The sequence below is a fragment of the Manis pentadactyla genome, chromosome 4 (assembly GCF_030020395.1).
Source record: "Manis pentadactyla isolate mManPen7 chromosome 4, mManPen7.hap1, whole genome shotgun sequence".
NCBI classification, from domain to species: domain Eukaryota; kingdom Metazoa; phylum Chordata; class Mammalia; order Pholidota; family Manidae; genus Manis; species Manis pentadactyla.
Genome location: NC_080022.1, coordinates 24,960,118 through 24,987,736, shown reverse-complemented (window position 1 = coordinate 24,987,736; position 27,619 = coordinate 24,960,118). Strand labels below are relative to the sequence as shown.

Genomic DNA, 27,619 nt, shown 5'->3' with positions numbered 1-27,619 from the left:
TGTGCTCTCCCAGTTCCTTCCCTTTCCCAGGATTGTACGTCTGTGCTCTGCACTGCATGCTGTGCCCTTGGGTGATACTGCATCCCAACAGGCCCTCACTGTGGCTTAGCCATCTTACTGTTTCCTTGGCCTACCTGAAAGCAGCATCATGTCACTCATTCACCAAGCAAGAGAAACCAGGCTCCCACGAGCAGACCAGAGAGCAGACAACAGAGTCCAAGGACAGGAGGTGGTGCTTTAGCTTCCCTGTTCCTGCCCTTGGTAGCTGCCATCTCCGTGGGGTGAGACCCCACTGGAAGCCTTGCCCAGAACCACTGCACAGATCCAGATGTTCCCTTTGTGAGTTTTCACCCAGCTTGGAAGCCTGCCGATCACAGTAAAACCAGCATCATTTACTGAGAGCCTGCTGGGTGCTAGGTGCTGTGCTAGGCAGTGGTAGGCAGTGGATATGTACTGTGTCATCTCCAAAATAATTCTGCGAGGCAGGTATTGCATTATTTCCTTTATACGTGTTAGGTAACTGAGGCACAGAGGATAAGTAGTTAGGCCTAATATCACAGAGCTGGGGGATTTCGACTCACTGACTATAAGCCCTATGTGGTCTTTGTACCAAGGTGGAAGAGGCAGCTTGCCTCAACCCCCAAAAGAGAACTCTGTAGGCCCCCAGGGGGAGGTGCTCTGCATGCCAACTAGAGTAAGGCTGCGCTCAGCCCTTGTTCCCTTCAGTGGTGCTGCAGGCTGTCAGGCGCCTTTGTGAAGCTTTGCCAAGCTACTCTCCAGCAGGACAGTGGGCAGTCATCTCCTAGTACAGGCAGTATAGTAGGATCTGCCAACCGTGGCTCTTACCGTGTTCCAAGTTGTTGTGTCAAGTGCTTTCATGCATTAACTCATGTAATTGTCAGGCCAGTTTTAGAAAGCAAGTGGTCTCATCCCCAACTCCAGATAAGGAAACTGAGGCTCAGAGGTTACGTGACTTGTCCAAAGTCACACAGCTAGTAGTAAGTGATGGTCTTAGGACTGGAACAAATAGAGGGACTCAGATTTTGCCAGATAGCTCAGCTGCCCTTATTCTACCTGGGACCTGTATGCCCTACAACTGCTCAGACTTCCCTCGTTCCCCTCACTGTGGCAGGTACAATGTGGGATGCACCAAACGTGTGGGGCTTTTCCACTCAGACCGGAGCAAGCTGCAGAAGACAGGAGCCACAACCCACAACCGCCGTCGGGCCAGCAAAGCCAGTCTGCCAACACTTACCAAGGATACCAAGAAGCAGGTGAGATGGCTGGCAGAGCTTGAAGCCCCATTGTCACAAGTCCCCACAAACTTCCCTTCCTTGCTGGCCCAGGACACCAGCGTTCCATTTCTGCTGCTGACTTCAGTATACTCTGCCATGTTCTCATTTCTCATAACCTGTCAGATCAAGCCCTCCCCAAGTTCATGTGTTTGTTGATGAGCTCTGTCAGGCTCTACGGCTCTCTGCATTATGCCAAAAGAGCTCATGGGCTGGTGTGATGCTTCAGAACCTAACGTGTATTCATTCCACTGCTCGTTGTTATGGTTTGGGTCAAAAACCTCTTTAACAATCTGGTGAGAATTGTGGTCCAAAATGTACAAACTCAAGAACTTTTACATGCTATTTCAGGTGCTTCTTAGACCACCCCCTGAGACCCAGGAGCCCTGGTTCAAAACCCTATGTCTAGAGGAAGCAATAGACGTATAATCAGATAACTGCAGATAGCATGCTGCAATCCTGGGAGGGACTAACTCTGCTTAGGGTCAGAGGGGATAGCACAGAAGATGATTTTGGAATTAGGGATCCAGATATATGTGACAGTAGACCAGGTAGAAAAGGGGGACACCTGCCTTTGCCCATCACTCTGCTAGAGATGGTTTATCCACCATCATGAAGAAACTGTTTCTCTCTGCTCCCAGCCAACAGGCGCTGCCCCCCTTTCAGTTACTGCTGCATTGCAGCTAACACACAGCCAGGAGGACTCCAGCCGTTGCTCAGATAACTCAAGCTATGAGGAACCCTTGTCACCCATCTCTGCCAGCTCATCCACCTCGCGCCGGCGACAAGGCCAGCGGGACTTGGAGCTCCCAGACATGCACATGCGGGACCTGGTGGGCATGGGACACCACTTCCTGCCAAGTGAGCCCACCAAATGGAATGTAGAAGACGTCTACGAATTCATCCGCTCTCTGCCAGGTAAGGCCCTGGGAAATTCCATGCCTGCCTGGAGTAGCAAGGAATGCCAGAAAGTGAAACCTCACCTCCCACCATCAGGAAAGGTTACTGACTCAGACTCAAGAATGGGATGCAAAGATGAGGAAGACAAGATTCCAGCCTGTAAAAGTTTAGATTTCAGCACAGAACACAAACTGTAAATGATATTCTGGAGCTATAATTTGATATATTTACTGGCATGATAACTTGTTTATATGAAGTGAAGGGGTAGTAATGCCGTTAACCTTGTGTCTCTCCTGGGGCAGGTTGGGAGGGGAGTCAAGTGGGAGTGTAAGAGTATGTCAAGAATGACAGTGGACAAGCAGCATTTGCCATATCAAGAGTTTGCATCAGGGAGCAGCTTGAGCAGAGGTGTGAAGATGTGAGAGTCCATCATGTCACTGGGAACTGCATGTAACCCTGTGCAGTGGAATGCAAGTAGTTTTGAAGGCTAGAATCAGAAATGAACCTTGAAAGATAAAATCCCATCATGACTGGTGCTTTCAGGGAACCCCAAAGCTTCACAACTGTTTTTTCCTGCCCTTCTCACCCCGCCACTGACCTGGTCAGGTATTGGTGGCAACCAAAAGCCTGTTACTCAGACTGGAATGTGGTATAGTGGTTAAGAGCACAGACTTCCGAGTCAGACAGAACTGGACTCAGATCCTGGCTCTGCCACTTAACCCAGCATTATTAGTTATGGCTGCATCCTCAAGTTTTGTTATCACACAGTCAGTGTGGGTAAGGAATTTGGGAGTGGCTTAGCTGGGCAGTTCTGCCCCAGGGTCTATTGAGTGGTTGTAGTGAGACTGCCGGCCAAGGCTGAGGTCATATAAAGGCTTGCCTAGGGCTGTAGGATTCTCTAGGAGGTGCCTCACTTGCAGGACTCTCAAGTAAGGTGTGTCTATTGGCAAGAGGCCTCAGTTCCTCTCTGCTCGGGCCTCTCCAGAACATGACACAGTAGCCAGTTTCCCTCACAGATGGTGATCCAGGAGAGCAAAGTGTGAGCCACAGTGCCCTTACTGATGTAGCCTCAGAAGTCACATACTGTCACTTCTGCAATACCTTACAGGTCACATGGGTCAGCCATGTTCATTGTGTGAGGGGACTCAGGATATGAGAGGGAAGCAGGAATTACTGGGAGCTGTTCAGAGGCCGGTCACCATAGTTCACCACTGGCCCCCAGTGATTCATGTCCCTCCCGCACCCCCTACCAAATGAGAGGAGAGTATTTTGAGTCTCATCGCATTTCAGCAGTAGCTTGAAGTCTAGGATCTTGTCATCTAACTCAGGTCCAGGCACAGATGAGGCTCGTTGGTATCCAGCTCCTCAGTGTGATTCTTCTTAGTCTGAAGACCTGAGAACAGGAAGCAGGTTCTCCATTTCCCTCCACAAATCCGAGATATGGTGGGTCAGGAATAGGATAACCACTGTGAGCATGCCCATTCAAAATGGAAAAAGTACAGAGGATACAGGAGTCACTCATCATACCAGTTCTGAAATTGAAGAGCACATGTTGGCATTTCCTTGATCAGGTCTCAAAGCTGGGAGTGATCCTCTTTCACTCTTGGTTCCCCCCTGAGTCAAGCTTCCTTTCCCATGAAAGGAAGCCTGAGCTTGCAATGGAGCAATTTTCTCAGCCTGTTCCTGCTGCTGTTTATTTTGTACTGCCTTTCAGTCCAAGCAAGTAGTGTTTGTACCAGTATGATTCTCATAAGATCTTCCTGGATTTCCTATGAATCTTGTTGGGGTTCACTCCCATTAGATAAAACTGAACCGTACGCAGAAATGTCTTCAGGAGAGGCCTTTCTCTGTTGGGCTTCTTCTGAAGCTGAAGGACCATGTCCTGACTAGTCTTAGAAGCCCTGCTGTTGAGTGGAGAGGCTCTACAAGGCATGCCCACAGAATCCTGAGCCTTCTGATAGGCAGTTTTCTAAGGTAGCACCTTAGATCTTCCTGAGATCCTAACAGATTTCAGGCATACCCTCAGTTTCATGTGTAGACCATGTTTTCTTGACTGTGTCCTGGATCTGATCTTTGTCTAGAAACCATTTCCTAATTTTAGCATCATTTGCCATCTGGAGAGACGAGGGATTTTCAAAACTAGCACATCCTGGCTCTTTTCAGCTTAACAATTTTTCCTTTGCTTTACTTCTCTCATTTTCCTATGAGCAGCAAGAAGCTAGACAACACCTTCAACATGCTGCCTGAAAATCTTAGCTAGATCACGCAGTCCATTAGGCATCTTAAACTTACCATATTACCACTAGCAGCAGTGTTGCTGAATATTTCACGATTTCATAATAAGAAATCTGTTTTCTTTCAATTTCCATTAATAGTTTTCTCACTTTCCTCAAAGGCCATCAGACTTCTACTTAGTCTCTCCAAGCATCTTAGACACTCCTTAACATGATCCTCAAAGTCCTTCTAGCCCTACCCACTGTTGTTTCCAAGGCCATCCCCACATTTTTAGGGCTTTGTTATGGCAGTACCCCTCCTCTCACTACCAAAATTGGCATTAGTCTTCCATTGCTGTGAAACAAATTACCCTAAAGCTTAGTGGCTTAAAACAACAATCACTTATTATTGCAAGGGTTCAGTGGGTCAGAAACATGGAGAGGCTTAGCTGGGCAGTTCAGGCTTGGGTCTCCCATGAGGGCTCACTCAAGATGCAGCCAGAGCTGCAGCTCTGAAGGTTTGGAGCTGGGGTATCCACTTCTAAGGTGCCTCACTCACATGGCAGAAGTGCTGGCTAAGAGGAGGCCTCTCCCCCTGGGCGGCTGCTTGACTGTACTCACAGTATGGTAGCTGGCTTACTCCAAAAAAATTATCCAAAAGAGCAAGGTAGAAGCTGCTGTGCCCTTTGTGATCTCATCTAGGAAGCCATGTGCTATCACTTCCGCAGCACCTTACTGATCTCCCAGATCAGCCCAGTTCATTGAGGGGAGGGAGTCTGAACAACCACAGGCATGAATAAGGGGCCACCTTGGAGTCTGGCTTCCTTGGATAGGTCCCTTAGCCTCTTGCAAGTGGTCAGAGAACAGCAACACCTTCCTCAGTGTGTAGTTATGAGGGTAAATTTGCTGATGGGCTGAAATGCAGTGAATGCTCATAGCTCTAATTGATGCTGTATTCGGTGTTCCCCTCAGGCTGTCAGGAGATAGCAGAGGAGTTCCGTGCCCAGGAAATTGACGGGCAAGCTCTGCTACTGCTCAAGGAGGATCATCTGATGAGTGCTATGAACATCAAGCTGGGGCCTGCCCTGAAGATCTATGCCCGCATCAGCATGCTCAAGGACTCCTAGGGCTGGCCTGGGCGGCCGGGATCCTGGCCCAGGGCTCCTCCTCCCGACTGAGCAGAGCCACACAGACATTCCTGAGGGGCCCGGTAGCGGGCCGGTCGGTGGGAAGGGGCTCTCCCTATGGGGCGTGGCTGGTGAGGAGGTCTTGGCACCTCCTCAGTGGCTCTCAGGGGCCTTTCTTTCTGTGGGAGGGGCAGAGAGGTAGGTGGCACCGAAGATGGGGCTTTACGCTTGTAAATATTGATAGCACTGGCTTCCTCCAAAGTCCCAATACTCTAGCCCCACTCTCTTCCCCTCTCTGTCCCCCATTTTCCAGGGGGTATATGGTCAGGGCTCCCCAACCTGAGTTGGGTCACTTCCAAGGGCAGTCATCAGGCCTGGATGGAGGCCTGGAAAGCCCTTGCCTGCCTTCCTCCCGCTCCTGTCTCTGGGCCTGGCTAACTGTTGCATTGCAGCTTCTCCCCCTTCAGCCTGTTTCTGAAGCAGCCTGGGGTTCTCCTGCCCCTTCACATTCTGCAGGTGGAGAGGGAGAAGCTGGGCCCGGCTCGGCCCCGCCTGCCGGCACAGACGCCTTAACGCTGTGTGTGTGACTGTGTGACGTGTGGGAGCCTGGACTGACAGATAGGCCAAGGGCCAGCTTCTGGCATCTCCAGGTGTTTTGTAGCAAACAGCCATTTAGTGCTTTGTCCTGGATTCCACTCAGCCTCAAGATGGGGAGCAGAGAAGGCAGCCTCAGTGCAGAGAGGCAAGGTCAGAAAGTGGTGAGATTAGGAGATTTTCTTTTGCAGACTCGTCAAGACGTCCGAAGCCCCGTCCCCACACTGTGAAGTCCCTTGAGTGCCCTGCTGTGTCACAAACTGCATTAAGGAAGCTGTTGGTGGGCCGGGCCAGGCTGAGCCTCCTGGCTGCCCGCCCCGGGAGCCCCAGAGGCTGGGCCTGGAGAGCATCTCAGGGCAGAGAAGAGCTGGAGTGACCGTTGAGTGAGGCAGGCAGCCTGGCCTCCCGCTCCCCCGCTTTGCCTCTTGAACTTGCTAGCAGCAGTTCAAGCTGCCCGCAGAGGAGGCAGGGCAGGAAGGGCGAGGGCCTGCCTCCGACCTGCCCTGTCCTCCACAGCTCCTGGGGGAGAGGGGCTCTCCCTGGGCAGAGGGTAGGCATCCTTCTTGGTTTGTTCCATTCCCCACTCACACCCCCAGGCAGGGTTGGAAATGAAGGACTTTTTTATCCTTTTGTTTTTGTTTTTTAAAAATAAATCTGTAAAATTTATTTCTTCTGTGCCTTTCTCCTCTGGGGATGCCTGTTTCCGGTTCTGAATGGCTACTTTTCACCCATAAAAGAGGGGTGAGCCCCTGGGTTGGGGGAGGGATGCCCAACTTAATTGGACATCATATCCTCATGCTTTGCTGGGGCCAGATCACTTGTGGGCGACCTTGGTCCCAGTTCACAGGAGAAAAACAGATGCCTCCCCTTTTCTTCACTCGGGTGTCCCTTGGAGTGGGAGGGCCCAGAGCACAGGAGAAAAACACATGCCTCCCCTTTTCTTCACTCGGGTGTCCCTCGGAGTGGGAGGGCCCAGAGCGCCACTCCCTCTGGAGACAGGACACTGTTGGTCCAGGAATATCTGGAACACTTGGGGCAGATCCCCCAGCAGGCGCCTTCAGGGCCAGGACAGCCCCTGGGATAGCTTTGGTTCACACAGCACTTCCTAAACACTTTTTGGATGCTGGGATAGCAAATTATAGGAGAGTCACTGTCATCGTGACTTCAAAGCCTCGGAGAAAGGAGAAAGGGCACTCCAGACCCAGGCAGCTTATGCAAAGTACAAGTGCAGGTTAGTACGATGGGAGCTGGCAGGGTTGGACGAGGTGTATGCAGCCAACAGTGGCTTGTGTTGACCTTGTACCTCTGTGAACCAGGCCTTGTGCTAGAAACAAAGCCTTCGTGGAGAGCAAAAATCCCATGCTCTGCATGGAGCTTAACCTCTCCCTGTCGTCTATCCTGAGGAAAGGAGGAGAGGCAACTGGCCTCATGCTCCTTGCCCTTCCCTAGTTTTCTCCTTAAGGCAGTGTTTTCTTCCTCTTGTTTAAAATGGGGGCCTGAAGCCCAAGCCCCAGCCTACTGAATTGGTCTCTAAAGGTGAGACCTGGGAAGATGAAACACTCTGACTTTGAAGAGCCAATACTCAAACATTAGTAAGTCCTCTTTGGAAAGCCTATTAAAATGTAGCTACTACCTGGAGGAGAAACAGGAGCCCTGTGGTGATGCCCATCCCCACCCCTTCCCTGAGGAATGCAGGCTACAGGGCAGGCATACTGAGGCCACGATGGCTCTGGGCAGTGTCCTCACTCCAGACCTCTCTTTTCCCTTTAGGAAGACAGTGAAAGCCAGGCCCCACCTGCATTTATTTTTATGCATCTGTCTGGTGGAAAAGGAACCAAAACTACTACTAAAAGACCACATGGTGAATTTGAGGGGACTGACCGAAATAGGAAAACATTGGTGCTATTTTACTTTGGGTGAAAGCCCCCAACCTATTTTAAGTTTGAAGGATGTGTCCTTAAATTTATGTAGGTATCCCCAGCCTTTCTGAAAGTCCACATAAGCCACTTTGCTTTTACAAAAAGAGGGAAAACAGCATTCTGTGTTCTGCCGCGAGCCAGGCTTGCGCACCCCAAGCACAAGAGTGGCCACACACTCCTTCCTGAACTACGCTCAGCATGTCAGCATCAGGCCGCCACAGGTTTGAACTGTGTGGGCATCTGTGCTTTGTCTCCAATTTATTTTCTGCATCCCATTAGCAAAGCTGTGTCCTCAGGTATCACAAAAGCCTAGGAGAGGTTATTTTTCGGGTCTGGGAAGGCTCAAAATTTTTCCGTATAAATTAATGATCATTGCTTTATGCCATTTTGGCTTACGAAAGGCTTCACGGGAACACTGCTTTCAGGGAAAGCCTGTATTTCTTCCTGTTTACACTTGACACAGAATTTTGTAAACCTTTTTTTGATCATGACCCAGTTTTAAAAAATGTTTACCACCCTTATATACATACTTAGAGATCTGAAACAAAAACTTCACAAAATACCTACCTTTATGTACAATACATTCTAATATTTTATTTTCTCTTCCCGTTTATACTTGTAAAATCTTGATCATGACCCTTGGAACTGATTTCACAGCCCTATGTTGGATCACAACCTGCACTTTTAGAAACCCTGCCCAGTGTAAACTTGAGAGAATTGTTGCCGTACCCACTCTCTTTTTATGGCTCTTACACTGTCCTCAGTGATTGGTGTATGTACCCCATTTTATTGAGGAAGTAAAGATTAGCTCCTGTCTAAGGTTACAATCAGGTGACCAATGTCCTTGAAATCTGGCTGAAGCTCTGTCCACAACAGGTTTTCCCTGGGTGGCAAACACCACAGCTTGGCCCGTGGACCGTTCCCAGGACCTGAAGACACTGAAGAGGGGCACATGGACTCCTAGGCAGGCAAAAGGAATCAGCACAGAAGAGCTCGGAGCCTCTGGCCAACCAGAGCTCGCCTGCCGCAGATCCACCTTCTTCCAGGTGACAGGCGTCAAGAGCGACCCCCAGACCCCACCCCATCCTGGGGCCAGCCACCTCCCCCAGGCACCACACCCCAAGCAGGTCCCTCTCAGGACAGTCCATCTGGGCGGGCTTCTCTGGTGTGGCATCTGGCAGAGGGCTGGGAGCAGCTTTGTTCCGGTCACCAGGAACAGGTCATTTCTCCCCTGGCTCAGAGCTGAGAGGATCTTAGCAGTCTGTCCCACCACCTTCTTCACATGGCTCTTAAGGAGGGACTCAGGTGAGTGGGGACACTTGCTGGTGTGTTGGGGGAAGGTGGGGTGGGACGTCTGACCTGAGAGGATCCCAGCCTGCTAGCCAGACTAGTCAAAGAGGAGGCACCCAGGCCAGCCTGCTGAGCACCAGCTGAGCTGCAGAGGTCCTGGGAGAAGGGGAGTGAGAGGAACGTCACCTAAGGGGATGGCGGGCAGTGGGGGGGGGGAAGACTGCATCCTGGGCGATCTCAGAGTCTGTGAAGAATGGGCAATCCTTGCTTCCCTTAACTCTTCTCTGGTGAGCCAGAGAACAAAGACAAAGGGGGTGTACCCCACACTAGAACAGAGCTCTCTAGTCCCACAGCAGTGACTGTCTGGGATTGGGAACTTATTCCCACCTAAAAACTAATGGCTGATCTTTAACCCCTTCTCGAAAGTGAGGGCCTGTGGAGCAGAGCATGGGGTCGGCTTGATGGACCACCTTCTACAGGTGGAGGGGGTCCTTTTGAAAATATCTGAGCAAGGAATGTGGAAGAATGGGTCAGGCAGGGGCCTCTATGAACAAAGTGCTCCCAGATTGGGGCATGGGAGGGCATGGCAGTTGCTGACAGGTGCCTCCCAGACCCAACAGTTTACACTCACCTGGGCCACTTGAAATCAGCTATACTTGGCTGCCCTGGCTGAGGCCCAGTGCCCAAGAAAAGGATGCGCTTGCCCTACCCTGGTTGGAAGGGGGCTGGCTAGGAGGGTCAGGACAGCTGCTGAGAGGTTCCCTCCAGCCTTTTCCTGCCCCTGCAGCACAAACAGTACCTCCCATAGTGTAGTTCCTGGGGTAGTTTTGCTTCCAGGAGCTAAAGATGCCCAGCTGCCGCCAGCCCCTCCGGAAGCTCAGCATGGAGCACGAGAGTGAGGTGAAAGACCCCTTGCAGAAGAAAAGCTGACCAGTAGGGAACGTGAGGTGGCTTGGGAGGAGCCAAGCCCATGGGGAGCAGGGCCAGGGGCCCTTGGGAGACAAGCCTCAGGGTCAAGCTGGGGCCCAGCCACAAGGAGCCCCAGTGCCATGCTCTGGCTTGGAAGTCAGACCTAAGTTTAAACCGCAGCTCCACCACTTACCAGCTGTGTGACCCTGAGCAAGTGATCTAGCCTTTCTAGCTCAGGCCCCCGTTTCCTCATTTGTAAGGTGGAGATAAGCACAGCATCTCCTTTAAGGGACTGTGGTCAGGCGTCAATGAGATAGAGAAATCAAACACTTGGCAGAGTGTCTGCCTCAGTAAATGTCTGGGATCATTCATAACAAGTCCAGACTTAACCCTGGAGAAAATGGAGTTTAAGTGGAGGAATAACAGTTTGAGAAAGAGAATGAAGAGAAGGAACCCATTCACTGCTTCATTCTCTTACTGAATAATTGACATCACCAACTATAAGGCAGGCCCTCAGGTTGGCACTGAGAATACAAAGTCTAATAAATGACACCGGACAGCCTGGTGGGGCAGACAGCTACAGAGTCTGGCAGGTGCTAGAGCAGAGGTGTGCATGGGTACAGAGGAGCATACTGGGGCAGGGGGTGGTGGCTGGAGCAGGTCAAGAAAGCCTTCACAAAGGAGGACATTGGGTATCGAAGAAATATTCAGAGTTTGGTGGTGGTCGGTAGGAAAAGAGCAATACAGGCAAAGACAGATAGGTGGGGTAGACGCAAAGTTGTGGCGAGTTTAGGAAACTTCATGGGATCAAGAATGAGAGGCAAGTCAGGAGATGGTCATAGAAATCCAGACGGCAGACAGGGAGGCTCAAATGGCTCCTGGAGGCACAGAGAGGGGGAGCTTCGATCTCTAAGGGAGAGGCAGAAGCCACAGCACTCGCTGACCTGATCAGCTATGCAGGGAGGGAGAAAGGGTCCCACCTGAGTAACTGGGAGCAGTCACAGAACACAGAGGGAAGAGGAGATCAGAGGAAATACAAAGCGGAGCTTGAGAAGCACTGAGTTTGAGGAGTCTTTCGGACCCAGGTGGACACAGCTGCCCAGGAGACCTGTGACTCCTGAGTCCAGTGCTCAGCAAGGGGCTGACTAGAGACAAAGACTTCAGAGTCACTGGTAGAAGCCAAGGGGTGAAAGAGGATTAATGGGAATTGTAACTGAAATCCAAACCACAAGGACAAGCCATGCAAAGGGGAACAAGAAGGCTGGGGACCGCAGGGCAGCAGGTGAGGGCAAGAGTGAAAGGGAAGAGACAGAGGCCGGCAGGGCCAGCAGGCACAGAGCTTTTCAGACCAGAGCTCAGGATGTGTACTGCATTCTAAGGGCAGTGAGAAGTCACTGTTAAGTCTTAAAAAGGGGAGAGGCATGTTCTAATTCACGTTTTGGAAAGATCATTCTGGTGGGTGGATTGTTGGGGACAAGAGCAGACGCAGGGGGAAACAGCTGGAGGGGACTGAGAGGTGAAGGCAGGTAGGTGGACTGGGTGGGAGTTGTGGGCAAGCCCACAGGGTTTGCTGGTGGACTGCATATGGTGAAGGAGAGAAGTGAGGGCTCAAGGGGGACGCCGAGGTCTTCAGTTTGGGAACTAGGTGAGGTCGTTGTCATGCCATTTACAGCAGTGGAGGAGGCCTGAGTGGGAGAGCAGCTAAGGAAAATCAAGAGTTCCTTTTTGACGATATAAATTTGAAATGTCTGTGAGACATCCAAGTGGAAAGATGGGTGACACCAATGCAGCGCCCTCCCCAGTGTCCTCTGATACTGTGCTGGTGATGCCCGGATCAGTCCCACCTGAGCCTCCAGGCAGGCTGATCACCAGAGAGACCAAGTGACTAGAGGCCTGGGACTTTTAGCCCCACCCCCCAGCCTCAGTGGGGGTGCTGAGAGCTGAAGATTGGGTAACAAAAACTCTCAAACGGTGTTCAGTGAGTTTCCAGATTAGCGGATGTATCCATGTGTTGGGAGGTTGGTGCACCCCAACTCCATGGGGATAGAAGCGCCTAAGCTCGGGACCTCATTCCATGTACCTTTTCACTTGGATGTTTATTTGTACCCTTTGGAGATAACCAGTAAATGTAAGTAAAATGCCTTCCTGAGTTCTTGGGCATTTCTAACAAATTATTGAACTGGGGCGGGTTGGGGGTGTTGTGGGAGCATCTGATTTACAGCCAGTCAGTCAGACGTATGGGTGACTGGGATTGACAACTGGCATCTGAAGGAGAGGTGGTCTTCTGGGACTGAGCTCTTTAACCTGTGGTATCTGACGCTAACTCCAGGAAGACAGTATCAGAATTGAACTGAATTGCTAGACATCCACCTGATGCTGGAGAACTGAACTGGTTGTTGGTACTGGAAAACACTCCAGAGGGTGCCTAGGCCTAAGGGGATGCTGGGCAAGAGATGAGCATGAAGAAACAGACATCATTTTCTTCTGTTAGATAACATTAAAAAACAAAATTCAACAGTAAGTTTGAAGATCTAATTGGCTTTACTTAATGATTTATGAATTGGGCAGCATCTCTTCTTAGCAGATAGAAAGGAGTTCCAAAATGGAAAGTTTTGTACAAAATGTAAAGTTCTTATAGGCAGAAGGAAGTAGTAAAATGAAGTTCCTAGCAGAGTGGATTGTTTCAGGCAAGGTCGGCTTCCTTTAGCAATAGGCGGGGGTCTCTCGGGCACTTACCTCCTGAGCTGGCCAGGTAATTCCAGATTGACTGGTGAAAGGTTCCAGTCCTGCAGCAGGCTGAAACTGCAGTTAGGGGAGGTATTAAGTCTTGGTTCGCTAATGTGGGACTTACCATGAGTGACTCCATTTGGGGCCTGTTGTTTCTTTTTTAACAATAATAAAAATAACACAAACTCATCAACATTATAGAACTATATCAGGTAAAGAGTTGAGATTCCCTCCTCCCTCTAATCTCAACCCACCACTAACTGGTGTGTCTCCTGACTCCACACCATCCAGTGTGGTAGCCACCACCCCATGTGGCTACCAAGCACTTGAAATGTGACTAATCCCAATTGAAATGTGCTGTAAATCTAAAATACACACTGGATTTAATATTTAGACTTAGTATAAAGTAATGTTAAATATCTCAATAATTGTACACTGATTACATGTTGAAATGATATTTTGGATATATTGGTTATATTAAAATATTATTGAAATTAATTTTAGCTGTTTATTTCCACTTTTTTAATGTGGCCACTAGAAAATATTAACTTGTGTATGCAGCTTACATTATATTTCTATTGGACGATGCTGTTCTAGATCTTTCCCTACATGTTTATGAAAGAACACAGATATTCATGTCTATAGATGCATGGACACACAGGTAGAGATCAGCTGCCATATATCCATATTTCCTGAGTTCTGTTCTTTCTTTCTCTCTCCATTTAATTCATTAGGACTTCTTTCCCAGAGCATGTAAATCTGCCTCACCCTTTCTAACAGACATGTTGCTTTCTGTTGTACAGGTATGCATAATTCTTTCATCCAATCTCCTATTGATGAACCCTGGGGTTGTTTATATCTATTTGCTTTTTTCAAGCAATGCTACAAGAACATCGATGGCCTATGAAGTTCTCCACTTTTAGGGGTGGGAAAACTGGATCAGGTGTGAGCGCTTAAAAGGTGACAATTGAGGAGCCAGATTTTGAAGCTTTCTTAGGGCTAAAAGATGTGGACTTTATCTTGCAGTCACCAAGAAGGCTCACAATGACTTGTTTTTCTAAATTGCTCACTGTATTTTTCCTTAAAAAAAGCAGTCTGAGCCATTACAGACAACAGAGGTGGGGCTGGGGGGCTACCTACTCTAACTTACTGCAGAGCCACCTAAGTTTTTCCTTTTAGTCTTATTCTCTGGTGCATGTTTTTATTCTCGCTAAATTGTAATCACAGTGCCCATCAATTTTAGAACCTGCGTTTTTCACTTAAGGTTCCTGTGTAAGCACTTTTCCCACGTGACTGCAGAGTCTTCCTAACAAGTTGGTCTGGCTGGTCCCTTCCACCGGATGCCAGGGCCTTTTTCACCTGTATCTGTGCAGCCTACGTGCCTTCTCCACGATGCTTTCCAGTTAACGTTCAACCAAGCTCAAGTCTCCCTTGTGCACAAGAAACACACACTTCCATCAACCACAACCTCCTAACCCCCATCCAATTACCTGTCTATACAGCCAAACTTCTGGAAAGAGTCTCCTACTGCCCGTGCCTCCACCACTGACCTTGGCCGCTTACCCTCTACCCACTCGGTCCCCTGCCCATTCCCATCCAAACCCTCGATGCCTGGGCCTGGCTCCTCTCCCTCTCCCCCAGGATATCCCTGCCCTCCTGGTGAATCCAGAGCCTGCCTGCCTTCTGGGCTCCGAGCTCCCTACCCTCAACCAATCAGGCACTGTTTCCTTTCCCTGTCCCCCAGCCCTATCCCTCTGTCCTGTGACCAAGTTCTACCCATCCCACCTTCTTGACAGCCCTTCACCACCTACTCCTCCAAATGCCCTCCACTGTCAATACCCTGGTTCATACCCCTTTACCTCCCATGGGCTGGTAGCAGCCTCTACCCTTCTTCCCCCTTCAGCCATGCCCCTCACATCCCTATATCCAGGCTCAATAGTTCAACTGGAGTACTTTTTCCCAAATAAAAACCTGGCTGCATCATTCCCTGGAAGAATTACCTTCTGGGGCTTCCCATTGGCCCTCAAGATAAGAGTCCAAACCTCTCAGCCTGGAATGAGGGCCAGATGATCTGGCCCTGGCTTACCTCCAGCTCCAATGTCCTCTGCACTCCCTATGCAGGATAAGCTGCAGTGCCGTGCACATTCCAAATTTCTCTCACCTCATTTCTGCACACTGCCATTTCCTTTGCATGGACCTCCCTTCTTCTTCCACTGCCTTCCGGATAATTTTTCATTCTTCAGGTCCTTACTTAGAGGCCACCTCCTCCAGAAAGCCTCCCTGACTTCCTCCCCATCTATCAAGGCTCAGGTGCCACTCTCCAATTTGCCCTCATGATATCTTGTGTTATACTGATCACAGCCTTCACTGTGCTGTGTTCCATTCATCTGTTTGTGGACTGTCATCTGACCCATCCCTCTCTTCCTGGCCACCCACATGTTCTTGACTCCACTCCCGGAAGACAAGGTCTGTCCTGCTCTCTCTGAATCCTTGACCTAGCACACTGCTGATGCTGAGCTGTGTCCAATAAATTTAGGTTGAACGCATGAATGAGCAAAAACTAGTGAATATCTTGATGTGTAAACTTCTTCCATACTGAAGATGATCTCCTTTGAACAGATTCCCAGAAGCTGGGGTGACTGAATTAAAGGGAATGAATACCAAAAATTTCAAAATGCTGTAGCTTCCCAAACAGCTGTAGCCATTCCCACCCCCACCAGCAAGTATAAGGGCACCTGCCTCACTGTATTCTTGCAGCTTGGCTACTTTCATTTCTTTCTTTTTAAAATGGGCTCATTTTATAGGCAAAACACCACCTTGTTCTAATTTGCATGCCTTCGATTACCAGTGAGGCAAACTAGCAGGCAAACAATTCCCCTATCTCCCCTTGGTAAAGGCCCTTCTGCTTGGAGGAGTTACCTAGTCGTGTGACACGGACATGTTTATGAGCTGACTCTGGGGAGTGACGGGAAGCAGAGGGGCGACTGCTGTCGTGGTCCTGGTGAGAGCTGAGCAGGCAAGGTCACTGTGGGGGCTGCAGGCACAGAGAGAGGGGAGACCGAGGAGGCTAAGTCAACCCAACCTGGGGACTGACGGCAGATGGTGGGCAAAGGCAAGGGCGAGAAGGGTTGGGTGGCCCCAGGCTTCTGGCTTGGCCAAGTGAACAGGAGGTGTGTGCTGAGATGGCACACAGATGGACACACACCCACGTGCACAACTGCAAGATGCCTCTCGGAGCTATTTACTAGATGCACCTGCTGAGGGACAGTGATGGGTAGCAGAAAAGGCAGCGGCAGGAGGGTCTGAGCAGGCAGTCTTCTTTTTTTTTTAAATTAAGGTATCATTGATATACACTCTAATGAAGGTTTCACAAGAAAAACAATGTGGTTATTACATTCACCCTTATTATCGAGTCCCCCCCGATACCCCATTGCAGTCACTGTCCATCAGTGTAGTAAGATGGATCAGTCTCTTCTTAAAAGAGACTGGGGAGCCAGATTTTGGAAGGACTTGTAGGTAAGGAATGGAGTTGGGAGGTCATCCAGGGGCATGTCCAGGATCATGAGGGTCCGTTCAGGAATAATAACAAGAGCTAACATTTACTGAGCTGTCACTAGGCACAAGGCCTTCTTCTAATCAGTTAGCATGTATTAACTCAATACCCATGCCAGGCCTCTGAGGCAGGTATCCTTATCACCCACATGTTACAGATGAGGAGGCTGAAATACACAGACCTAGAAACTTGCCCAAGGTCAGACAGCTAGTAAGTAAGTGGTGGACTGTGATTCAAACTCCAGGGTCTGGCCCCAGTGCCCATGCACCTCACCTTATGGTTCCAGCCTCTCTGGAGACATGGGCACACAGGAGGGCATGAGATCCCCAGGAGGCACTTACTAACATTCAACTTCGGGGGCCCTTCCAGAAAACAACCAACCATGGACAAATCCCAAAGTCTGCTTCCTCTAAGCCAGGAATGGGGCCACTGCTGGAGAAACCCAACGTGGTAACTGGAGCCACCAGAGACACATAGTCCCTGACCACAGCTGGCCCTCATGCAGCCCAGCAACTCATCCCTAAGTCCCAGACAGTGCTCAACTCCCAGCCACCAAGCCACACACTTCCCGTGTCCCCTCCCTGTCTCTCCTCCTGTCCAAGGTCAGATCTATCTCCTACCCAATCCAGAAGGTTATCATCCCCCAAACCTGCCCAAGGTGATGCTCCACAGCCCTGCTGGGAAAAGCTAAGGGTCACATACCTAAATGATCATCAGGAGGGGCCTGGTTAGGTACATTATGCATCTCCAGTCAGTGGCATATTAGGCAGCTAGGGGAAAAAGGCAGGGAAGCACTTTAAGTACTGAGATAGAATAACCTCAAAGACATACCACTGGAAAATGCAATGTATTTATCTACTGTGCTATCATTTGTGGGAGAGGGAGATAGAAAGAGGGAGAGAAGGAATCCGCTCCCCTGTGATACATGCCCGTATAGTCACAGACCATCCCCAGAAGGATGCACAGGAGACTAGCAGCTCTGCCACCTCCGTGCAGAGGAGCTGACGGGGCTGGGAACGGGGAAGACATTGCTCTGTATTGCCTCTCTTATAACCTCTGAATGTCTTTACCATGTAGAGTATATTTGTATTCAAAAAAATCAAATGAAACATTAAACTACATAATTTTTCATTTGTATGTATATATATATGAGTTGCTGATGCGCCTCCCCACTGTCCAGGACCTGGAAGAGAATTTTCTGGTGGCTGATTCTATTTACACTTGGCTTCCTAGGGCTGCTCCTGTACAGGCTCCATATAGTCAGGTACACTTCCTCCAGCACTCGAGGGGGGACCAGCAGGGTTAGGGTTAACGTGGCTCTTCCCAAATGCCTCGAGGGAGGGAGGGTGGTAGCTATCTCCGCCACACAAGTGTCCCTGTGGGCTCTCCCTCCCTGCAAGGAGCAAGTGAGGGGGCTCCTAAGATGGCTGGCTGCCCTCTCTGCTGCCCCCATCCGCAGGCATCTGGAAGTGCTCATCCCCATGGGTGTCTGCCCTTCAGCCAGAATGGCCCTGCTGAGAGACAACTTCACGGGTCTCCTGCGTCCCTGGTAAGGAGCTACCATCCCTCTGGCTCTGAGAGCCCCCATATATCCTACAGAGAACCCTACCTCCCTCACATCCCCCACCTGGCAGGGCCAGGCACTCAGCCCAGGGGCCCCGCCAGGTCACACATCTCCCAGGGCTCTGCGTGGGGTCTGGGCTGGGGATTCTAGGGGCAGGAACTGGTCTGACCCATCTGTGAGTCCCTAGGGCCCAGCACTGGGAAGGTGGCAGTGAACATGCACCAACTAGGTGGATGAACGGACCTGTCTCCCCATTCCTTCCCTGGTCAGGGCCCGGCCTGAAGTCCTGACCTGTACCTCCTGGGGAGCCCCCATTATTTGGGATGGCACCTTCGACCCGGATGTGGCCCAGCAACAGGCTGTACGGCAGAACCTCACCATTGGTCTGACTGTCTTTGCAGTGGGCAGGTAAGGCCTGGAGGTGGGGAGGGGTGTCCAGGTGTGGGGGGGGGGAGGCTGTACCTGTGGGAGAGGGAAGGGGGGCAACAAACTGTCCTCCTGTACCACAGGATCCCAAGGGAAGCAGGAGGCAAAGACAGCATCCCTTCTCCCAGACTCCCAGGGCAAGGGCAGGACCATCCCTTCCCTTCCCCTCCTCCCTGGACACCAACACCAGGGAGCCCAGCCAGCACGGGCTGCGAGGGGCTCAGAACCATGTCCTAGAAGGCACCTGCCCAGGGGCTGGGGCCAGTCCATGTGGAGGCACTGGGTCTGTGGTGAGAAAATGCTGGATGGAGTCTCTCAGGTGTGAGTGGTGAGAGGAGGTGAGGCTAGTTGGGTAAATAGAGGGAATGGCCCCCTGGCGGTCAGGGCTTCAGGTGCAGGCACACAGATAAGGGGCAGCAGAGGGTGGGGAGAGGTAGGGGGTCAGATGCTGCCAAACCAGTCTGATGGAGGGAGAGGGGCTGGGGAGCTGGGGAGCTTTGCATGGGAGTGAATCTGAGCTGGTAAAGAGGGAAGTGAAGGCCTTTGTCCACCTTGACTCTGGCCTGCTCCTCCCTTGAAGTGTATTGAAATAAAGCTTTCACTCTGCTTCACTTAAAAAAAAAAAGAGGGAAGTGAAGAGAGGGAGGGGGATACTGAGAAAGTGGTAAAGTCAGCAGCCCTGAGGACTCAGTGAGGTAGGACTGCTGGGGCTGGTATCACAGGAAGCAGCTGGAAGGATGCTGGCTCAGAGAGTGCGATGAGGGAGGTGGTGATTTGGGAGGGGAGACAGGCTGATGATGACCAAGTGGAGGGAGTGGTCCAGGGGACAGTGAGGATGGGGAGGAGGATTCACTGCAGGGGAAGAGTCAGTGGAGGAGCTGAGGGGCCTGGGCAATGGATGGGTCCCAGGTATGGAGAAGGAACCTGGAGCGTAGGTGAAGAATCCCAGGGGCACTGATTCCCCATCATGGATGGCAGGGGGTGGCCATGCTGGTATCCACTTTCCAGAAGTGATGCAAAGTGAACTCCTGGCTGGGAGTGGTAATCAGACCCTGCCATATTCAGGTAGAGACACAGGGTTCAGGGCAATTAAAAGAAGTGCCTGTAATAATGGGGCAGGCTGCTTTGAGACAGTAGTGAGAACTCTGCATCCAGGAAAAGAGACCCAGAAGCCTGGGGAAGGAATTCTTTTATCAGATACCCCCAGACAACTGCTCAGGGCTCTTCCAACTCTATCCCCACACTCTAGAAGGGAAAGCAAGCCAGGAGGGGGCCCCAGGGAGGCACCGGGGCAAACAGGACCAAGAGCCAACCAGTGGGCAGAACTGCTGGCCTCTCTTAAGGCCGTGGTGCCCTCACTTCCACTCCAGATGCTGAGTATGTCATCCCTGCACCAGCCCTAGGGGTCAGAGGCTCCAGGTCCAGAAATTCCAGGGTGCTGAGGTCCTGACTTCCAAGGTTCCATGGACCCAACACCAGGGGATGCTGAGGCTCCCAAAACTTCTGATACCAATTTCTCACAGTTTCACCAGGAACAGACCAAGGCAGGTCAGTGTATAGGTTCCAATACCAACCTTGGAGCTTGGGTTCAAGTCCTGGCTTCACCATTTGCCAATTGTGTGTATGCTTGCACAAGTTACTAAAGCTCTTCATGACTCAGTTCCTCATCTGAAAAGGCGAGATCATAATAAACGATGAGGTTTCAAAGAGATAACACATATGGACTTAGAACAGTCTGCACATGACAGATGTTCAAAAATATTAAGTGTTATCACTATTATTTTAGAACCCTAGGATCTCAAAGTCTGTTAACATAAAGTTTACAGTATTTCAAACGTTCCACTTATTCATGTAAGGAGTTACCACAAACCCAGTGACTTAAAACAACAGCATATTATTTATAGCTAATGATTTTGTGGGCAGAAATTCGCACAGGCTCCACAGGAAGGGTTCCCCACTGTTCCCCAGTGTCTGGCTCTCCACTGGCACCGCCCACTGCTGAAAAGACTGCGGGGCCACCTCTTTCCACACTGCCTCTCTGCGCGGCTAGCCTGAGCTTCCTTCCTCACTTCATTGCAACATCAAAGCTCTAGGACTTCTTAAGTGAAGTCTCAGAGCTCTAAAGAGACAAAGGCTGATGCTGCCAGTCCACCAAAGGGCCAGCACAGCAGTACGTCTGGGGTGCTGTATTGGTCACAGAAGTCAGTGAGAGCCCATGTTCAATGGAGGGATCACAGGGCCTTCAGAGCTGCAGTGCCAAGCCATTTGCAGTCATCTTTAATCCGCCTGGAAGGTTCTGGGATTGCAGAGTTCTGGAGTTCCGGGGACTGAGCCTGCCGGACAGCCAGGAAGCCCCAGTGGGGGAGGGGAGGGGCCGCGGCCGGCTGACTCGCCCACTCCGCAGGTACCTGGAGAAGTACCTGGCGCGCTTCCTGGACTCCGCCGAGCAGCACTTCATGGAGGGCCAGCGTGTGGTGTACTACGTGTTCACCGAGCGCCCGGACGCCGTGCCCCGCATGGCGCTGGGCCCCGGACGCCGGCTGCGCGTGAAGCGCGTGGTCCGCGCGCGGCGCTGGCAGGACGTGTCCATGCAGCGCATGCGCACTCTGCACGAGGCGCTGGGCGGGCGGCTGGGCCGCGAGGCGCACTTCGTGTTCTGCATGGACGTGGACCAGCACTTCAGCAGCGCGTTCGGACCTGAGGCGCTGGCCGAGTCTGTGGCGCAGCTGCACGCCTGGCACTACCACTGGCCGCGGTGGCTGCTGCCCTTCGAGCGCGACTCTCGTTCGGCTGCCGCGCTGGCCCCAGGCGACGGCGACTTCTACTATCACGCGGCCGTGTTCGGGGGCAGCGTGGCGGCGCTGCGTGGGCTGACGGCACACTGCGCGCAGGGCCTGCAGCGGGACCGGGCGCGCGGCCTCGAGGCGCGCTGGCACGACGAGAGCCATCTCAACAAGTTCTTCTGGCTGCACAAGCCCACCAAGGTGCTGTCGCCCGAGTTCTGCTGGAGCCCGGACATCGGCCAGCGGGCCGAGATTCGCCGCCCGCGCCTGCTCTGGGCGCCCAAGGAGTACGCCCTGCTGCGCCACTAGCCACTGCGCCCTGAGTCCCCAGGAAGGCAGGAGCGGGCGTGGCAGGCAGCAGAGACCCTGGGGGCAGGGGCGCCCCTCTTGGGCGCAGCATGGCACTTTGGAGGGAGGAGAGAGATTGGCGGAAACAGCCCAACCCCTGCCAGGTGTGCCCAGCCACGGGGTGGGAGGATGAGGCCTGGCCTTTGGGGAGCTAATCACTGAAGATCCCCTTTCCCTCACTGCAGTGGTGCCTCGGCAAGGTACCTAGGGCCCTTTCACCTCTGACCTCACTGAATTCAGCTGGTGCGCCCAAAGAGATGTTTAGCCCCCTCACTGACCCCCACCCTTTTTTTGGTAAGGAGACTGAAGCACAAAAAGGAAACATAACTGCCTTCGGGCACAGGATTTCTGAGTCAATGTGTAAGGTCAGCAGCTAGAGAGCCAGCAATGGCCCTCAGGCCAAACAGAGCTGCCCCTGGGCCTGAGCCACAGAGGGAGAGATGCTAGCGGCATCCGGTTTGGCCATTTCCCCTCCTCTCCCCTCCCCTCAAGCATACTTCATATTTAAGAAATATTATAATGAAATTACAGTTAAGAAATATTATAATAAATTATTCCTAAAGTGTTCTTATGGTCCTTTCTCCTGGAGAGTCAGAGTCCACAAAAATATTTCCTTGCTGTGAAGTCCATAGGGCTGTTTGGCCACGTTTCTTCACCCTGAAGGGGGTAAAACTCAGGCTTCAAACAGAAGCATGAAGTCATCAGGTGCTCCAGGAAAGGTGGTCACAGAGCCAAGAAGACAGGGAAGGTGACCCCTGGAAGCCCCTGAGAGACTGTCTGACAGTTGGGAAAACTGAGGCCCTTAGAGGGTGGGATTTCACTCCAGGTCTCCTGAATCCTTTATATAGTATTCTCATAGACTTTGCACTTTTCCCTCCACTGTTCCCAGGTAGGACAGCAGTTCTGGCTAGTATCAACTCTGATAGTTTTTACAATCTTATCATTTTTACAAGCAGGTTCCAATTACTGATGATGTGAGATAAGAGATCTTCCCCTGGCATAGGGAGTTTGAAATTTTCCAGTGCTTCCTTCCAAAACTAGATTAGCAAAACCCTAAAGACCTTTGGACTCTGGATTAGAGAGAACAGGCCAGGTGTGCTTAAGAACAGGTTATTGCCTGATGACTGTGAGCTGGCACATCCCTTCCTCTAATGGGAAATGTCCCCCCACCCCACTTCATTCACTGACACTCATGACCCCTAGGACATGAGAGAATTGAGCACCAGCCAGTACGATCTGGAACGGAATCGCTCCTTTTCTGTGTGTGACTACAAACACTTCCTTACCTTTGCTGAGTCTGTTTTCTCATTGTAAAGTGCGGCTGCCAATCTCCCTCCTTGCAGGGCTTGTCTTCTCCCTTGCGTTCTCCCTCCCTTTGCCTGCCCCTTTTCCAACAAGTTCAAGGAGCACAAAGGATTCCCCAAAGAATGGCCATTTCCTGTTTTAAGGAGGAAATGATGCCACAGTCAGGGGTTTCCAGGTGCTGGCTGGGGCCGCCTGATGCTGTGGGTGGGGACCTTTCTGAAGAGGGGGAGGGGCCAAGGAAGCTGCCTCCTGGAACGGAGTGGACGGCCTCTTGGGAGCAGTTCCCTCCTTTGTCTTACCCAAAGGCCCAGGGTGGATGTGGTGGTAGTAGAGGGGCGTGTGGCAGAAGCAGCAATAACAAGGGGGGATAAACTCCTTCTGCAGCTGTTTCCGTCAGTGCTATTGTCAATCAACACTCCTCAGCTCCACCTAAGCTAGAGCCCTCAGGGACAGTGGAAGCTCCTGAGGGCTTCCAGGTGAGCAGGTGAGAATCAGACTCCCCAAATCTGATTGCTACATGCAAAATCTACCTGTGCCAGCGACCCCACTCTGCCATGCCAGACGCCACCATCAGAAATTCCCAAACATTATCAGCTGTCTAGTCAGGGTTCATTGATCATAAGAGATATCGATCCACCATGGCTACATCAAATAATAACAGTACCACCGATTACATTTATTGGGTACTTAACTATGTGCCAGGAAGAGTCCTAAGCATTAAACATATATTGGTTCATTTGGTCCTCACATCCGCCCTATAAATTGGTTACCATTATTTCCCTCATTTTATATATGAGAAAGTCAGGCACGAAGAGGTTAAGTAAGTAACTTACCAATGTCACACCACTAGCAACCGAAGTTCACTAATGGGAGCACAAGCAGGAAATTAAACCTGGCCAGAGATGGAGACAGAAAGTCAGGAACCAGCTGTCCCTGGTTCTTGGTCTCCTCTGTCCACGTCAACTTCTCTCTGCCTCCTTCGTCCTTACATTTGTGTTTCTGGTCCAGCACAGTCACCCCAACCCCAGTCCACAGCCTTCCAGTTCAGGTGCCCACCATCTCCTCACTTATTCCTAATTTATGGAATGGAGACTCTGATTCAAGAGTCAGGCCCCGATGTGCCGGTAAACGCTTAGCAACTGGTTCTTTGAGGGAACAGAAAGCCCAGGTTTGTAGTGTTTGCTATTATCCCATGATGTTTTTACAATCTGATTTCAAGTTGTAGTTTGATTGCAAACCAGGATGCTGATTCAAACCGTTGCTGATTTCAAACCAGGACGCTGAGTGTGGAGTTGGTAAGTGATCCACACAATCCGTTCCGGGAGCCAGCACACACCAATGGCACCACTGGCCTAAGAATCAGGTCACTGAGTCAGGTGCCCACCCCTGCCCAATCAGTGGTGGCTGGGATAGGGTCACAGGACACAAACAGGAGCCCATCCCTTCAGGGCACAGCAGGCTATGAGAGGTCAATTTCAGAGAAAGAGATGAGGCCTGTAGGATTACTCAAGACATGTCCCTACCTCCTCCACTCCCACTTCCCCTTCTGATGGTAACACCTGCTGGTCTCCTCTTGAGGAGATGGACTTCAGATGGGGGTTCACCATCTGCTCCAGGCTCAGAGCTGGAGTACAGACATTCAAGCCAGTCAGTACAGACATGCTGGTCAGTGATGGGTTCAGGGATGGTCCCTAGCCCAGTCCAAACCAGGAAGACCCAGTTAGACTCTTCTGGGGCTTCTGGGAGAGAGACAGAGGCTTGCCTGCTGGAAGCCTGGGGGTGTGAAACTGGAGCTGCTGACCCTGCGGGAGCCTGAGAATGAAGCTGACTCAGAACCAAGCCAAGTGGAGAACTAGAGACACATAATGAGCCCTGAGGCTGGCTGGAGCCCTGTACTGTCCTGTTACATAAGCCAATGACTCCTCTTCTGGAGCGGGCTTTCTATCACTTAGGGCCAAGTGCTGACACACACAAGGACTGTGAGCTCTCAGAGGACTGAGTTCCCAATGGTGAGCTCGACGGTGGCTCCTGGCTGAGTCACTTGTCTTTCCCTCGATGTGAGCACAGGGCCAGCCTTGATATATTTTAGGGGAACTGATACCTGCATTTCCCTCCTAGGCTATCAAAATGTTGGCACCCCCATGGCGACAATGTATGTGAAGGGGACTTGGTCCCCTCAATCACCGGAATAGTTTTCACATAGCAGGGCACTCATGACAGATCCCCAAAGATCCCCAAAGTGGCTGCCCTTCTGGGAACAGGGGCAGTGAACCTCACTGGTGGACCCCAAACATGTAAAAAGCCTTCAGGAACTGCACACCTGGGTTAAATTTAGGTCCCTGCCACTTAAATGGCAGCAGGATCTTCAGCGAGAAACCTCCCCTGGGTTGCTGCCCACTTCATAGGGGGTGGTGAGGTGATCAACACCATGCACTTGGAGCAGCAGCTGGAGCGAGGCTGGCCCACCGGGAAGGGCCATGTCCCTTCTTCCCCAAGTCTGGGGGGCGGGGGAGGGGAGAGGAGCAGTGGAAAGGTGCCCCCCAGCCCCGGCCTCGCACAGAGCACGCCACACACGGCCGCCACCCAGGTGCAGGTACAGTTTATTCTTCACAACAGAGAAATACAAAGAGCAGAGGGTTTGGAATTCCTTCATTTCTTGCCCCCTTTTGTGTCTTCCCCCACATTTGATTTTTATTTTGCTACCCACCCCTTGTCTTAAATATAATGCATACTTCTTTCCTGAAGCATTGAGGGGCACCTGCCCTCACCTCCCTGCCACCAAGATGCAGACTGAGAAGCCAACAGACTGTTTTCTCTTTTTTAATAAGGTAACTAGTTCTAAATATGGTGGCCTGGAGGTCCCATAGGAAAAAGCAAAGGGGTGTTAACAGTATGTTTAACAGCATATTTACAGGATAGTAACATGCGGACGAAAAGCTACAATACTGAGTATCAGACGACGCAAGTCAAACAAAGGGGTGGGGGTGGGGGCAGAGAACCCCCTGGGAAAAGAAACCCCAGGAAACATTAAACTGGTAAATCAATGGCGAGTTAAGGCTTAAAAAGTGTATAAAAATAACACAGTTAATATTCAAAACGGAACTCCAGATACAGAATATATAGATGAGTTTCTGTCTAGTTTTTTTTTTCCCGGGGGATGTAGGGGGCTTCTCCGGGCTCTGTACATAGTTCCTATATACACGGACACGCATGGCTTTCAGATTGGGGTGTGTCTGTGGGGGCTGAGGCAGGGCCTGCTCCTGGACCCCTCCTCCCTGCCAAGGGGTGGGAGGCCTGGGCTGGGGAGCCCCCTCCATGGCAGGGAAGACAAATAACCCCTCCCTGGGCACTGCCCTATCTGGAGGAAATTCTGGAGGGGGCGATCCTAACCCCAGGCCCACTCCCTCCCCATCCCCCTGCCACGGCCTGGGATGACGGGAGAGGTAGCCAATAGGTTTCCTGGCCAGCACCGAGGTAGACTGGGGTGGTCTTCAGGACAGCGAGGGGCCAGGTCTTACCCAGCCCACCCCCACCCCATTTCCCTGGATCTGTGCCCAGCCCAGTCCAGCGTGGCACCCTTCAGTCCTGTGGATCTCCCAGCCCCTCTCTGCTTCACCTCTGGAAGCCTGGGCAGCCCTGGTAGCTGCCACATCCTTCTGCCCAGTGACGCCCAGGGCTCAGCTCGAGAGGTTCAAGCTGGGCGCCCAGGGGTGAGTGGCTCACTCCAGCTGCCTCCTGCCCCCTCCCACCTGGGGGACCCCTTTGCAGTCCAGAAACTCGGGCTTGAGGCCGAGGCAAGAGAAGGTCCCACGCTGCCCTCTGGTTCTCTGTGTCCATCTGTCCGATTCTTTTCATTTCTCTGTCTTAGCAGCACCAACTTCTTGGCCAATAAATATCTTTTTGTAATTTCCAAAACAAACTTAAAAAGAAAAAAAACAGTGAAGCAAGTGAAGGTTGGGGAACAAAAAGAAAACCCAACAGAGAGGTTCAAAGTGCTCTGAGATCGTCTTTGGATGCCACCAGAACAGTCCAGAATCTTGCAGTTGGCCGGGCCGCCCACGGAGCTGGACTGGGCAGGGCTTCGTGGCCCAGGCTTTCTGGAAGTTCAGGAAAGTCATGAGAGAGCTCGGCTGTTCCTGGAGGGCCCCTGGAGGGAGCTGGGGCCTGGTGCTGCCTGGGTCTGTGACTGCCAGTGGGCAGGGCAGGGCGGCGCCTTGGGTCGGCTCAGATGAGGGAAATTCGCACCGGGATGCCCGGGGACTCGGTCCTCTGGGGCGAGTGATGGCTCACCAAGTGCTCCACCACTGTGTGTTTGGACATGTGCTTCATCAGGTAGGTCTCCTGTGGGCAGGGGTGAGATTCAGACACAGAACCAAGGGCCGGCAATGGATGCTGCAGAGGCTGCAGTTCCCAAAAGTGGCCACTGGAGGGCTCCTAGCAGGGGGGCCACCTAGCCTGGAGCAGCAGTGGCTTTGTGGGGGTCAGATGGGTACCAGGCATTGGGTCCAGGGATGCTGCACTGTCACCCGGGGTGGGTGCAGGCTCATTTACCAGAGTCTGGGCCCACGGCATGCCGGCGGGAGAGGTGGCAGGCACTAAGTTCACCCCTCAGCAATGCCCACCTGGAACTCCCAGGGTCAGGCCAGTGCCATTTACCAACAGGCTCTCA

General features: G+C 51.7%; 3 protein-coding genes across 8 annotated transcripts in view; 2 read left to right on the top strand and 1 right to left on the bottom strand.

The window, feature by feature from the left end:
- PHC2 (polyhomeotic homolog 2) overlaps positions 1-6,792 on the top strand; it is a 47,532-nt gene extending 40,740 nt beyond the window's left edge. For both annotated transcript variants that reach the window (XM_036885329.2, XM_036885328.2), the window contains 3 exons: positions 1,133-1,274; positions 1,934-2,210; positions 5,378-6,792. In XM_036885329.2, coding sequence (XP_036741224.1) covers positions 1,133-1,274; positions 1,934-2,210; positions 5,378-5,532 — 574 coding nt within the window. In that variant the 3' untranslated portion in view covers positions 5,533-6,792. The remainder of the gene's footprint in view (positions 1-1,132; positions 1,275-1,933; positions 2,211-5,377) is intronic.
- A 1,442-nt stretch (positions 6,793-8,234) lies between these two features.
- Positions 8,235-22,210, top strand: A3GALT2 (alpha 1,3-galactosyltransferase 2). 3 transcript variants are annotated; one of them, XM_036885326.2, is made up of 5 exons: positions 8,235-9,350; positions 17,705-17,788; positions 17,984-18,073; positions 18,359-18,496; positions 20,919-22,210. In XM_036885326.2, the coding sequence occupies exons 1-5, from the start codon at positions 9,328-9,330 to the stop codon at positions 21,604-21,606; spliced, it is 1,023 nt and encodes a 340-aa protein (XP_036741221.1). In that variant the 5' UTR covers positions 8,235-9,327; the 3' UTR covers positions 21,607-22,210. The 3 variants fall into 3 exon arrangements, with proteins under 3 accessions (XP_036741221.1, XP_036741222.1, XP_057355957.1); XM_057499974.1 differs by having other exon boundaries at positions 8,236-9,091; XM_036885327.2 differs by lacking the exon at positions 17,705-17,788.
- Positions 22,211-25,533: 3,323 nt separating this feature from the next.
- ZNF362 (zinc finger protein 362) overlaps positions 25,534-27,619 on the bottom strand; it is a 37,138-nt gene continuing 35,052 nt past the window's right edge. For all 3 annotated transcript variants that reach the window (XM_036885152.2, XM_036885153.2, XM_057499972.1), the window contains exon 8: positions 25,534-27,291. In XM_036885152.2, coding sequence (XP_036741047.1) covers positions 27,175-27,291 — 117 coding nt within the window. In that variant the 3' untranslated portion in view covers positions 25,534-27,174. The remainder of the gene's footprint in view (positions 27,292-27,619) is intronic.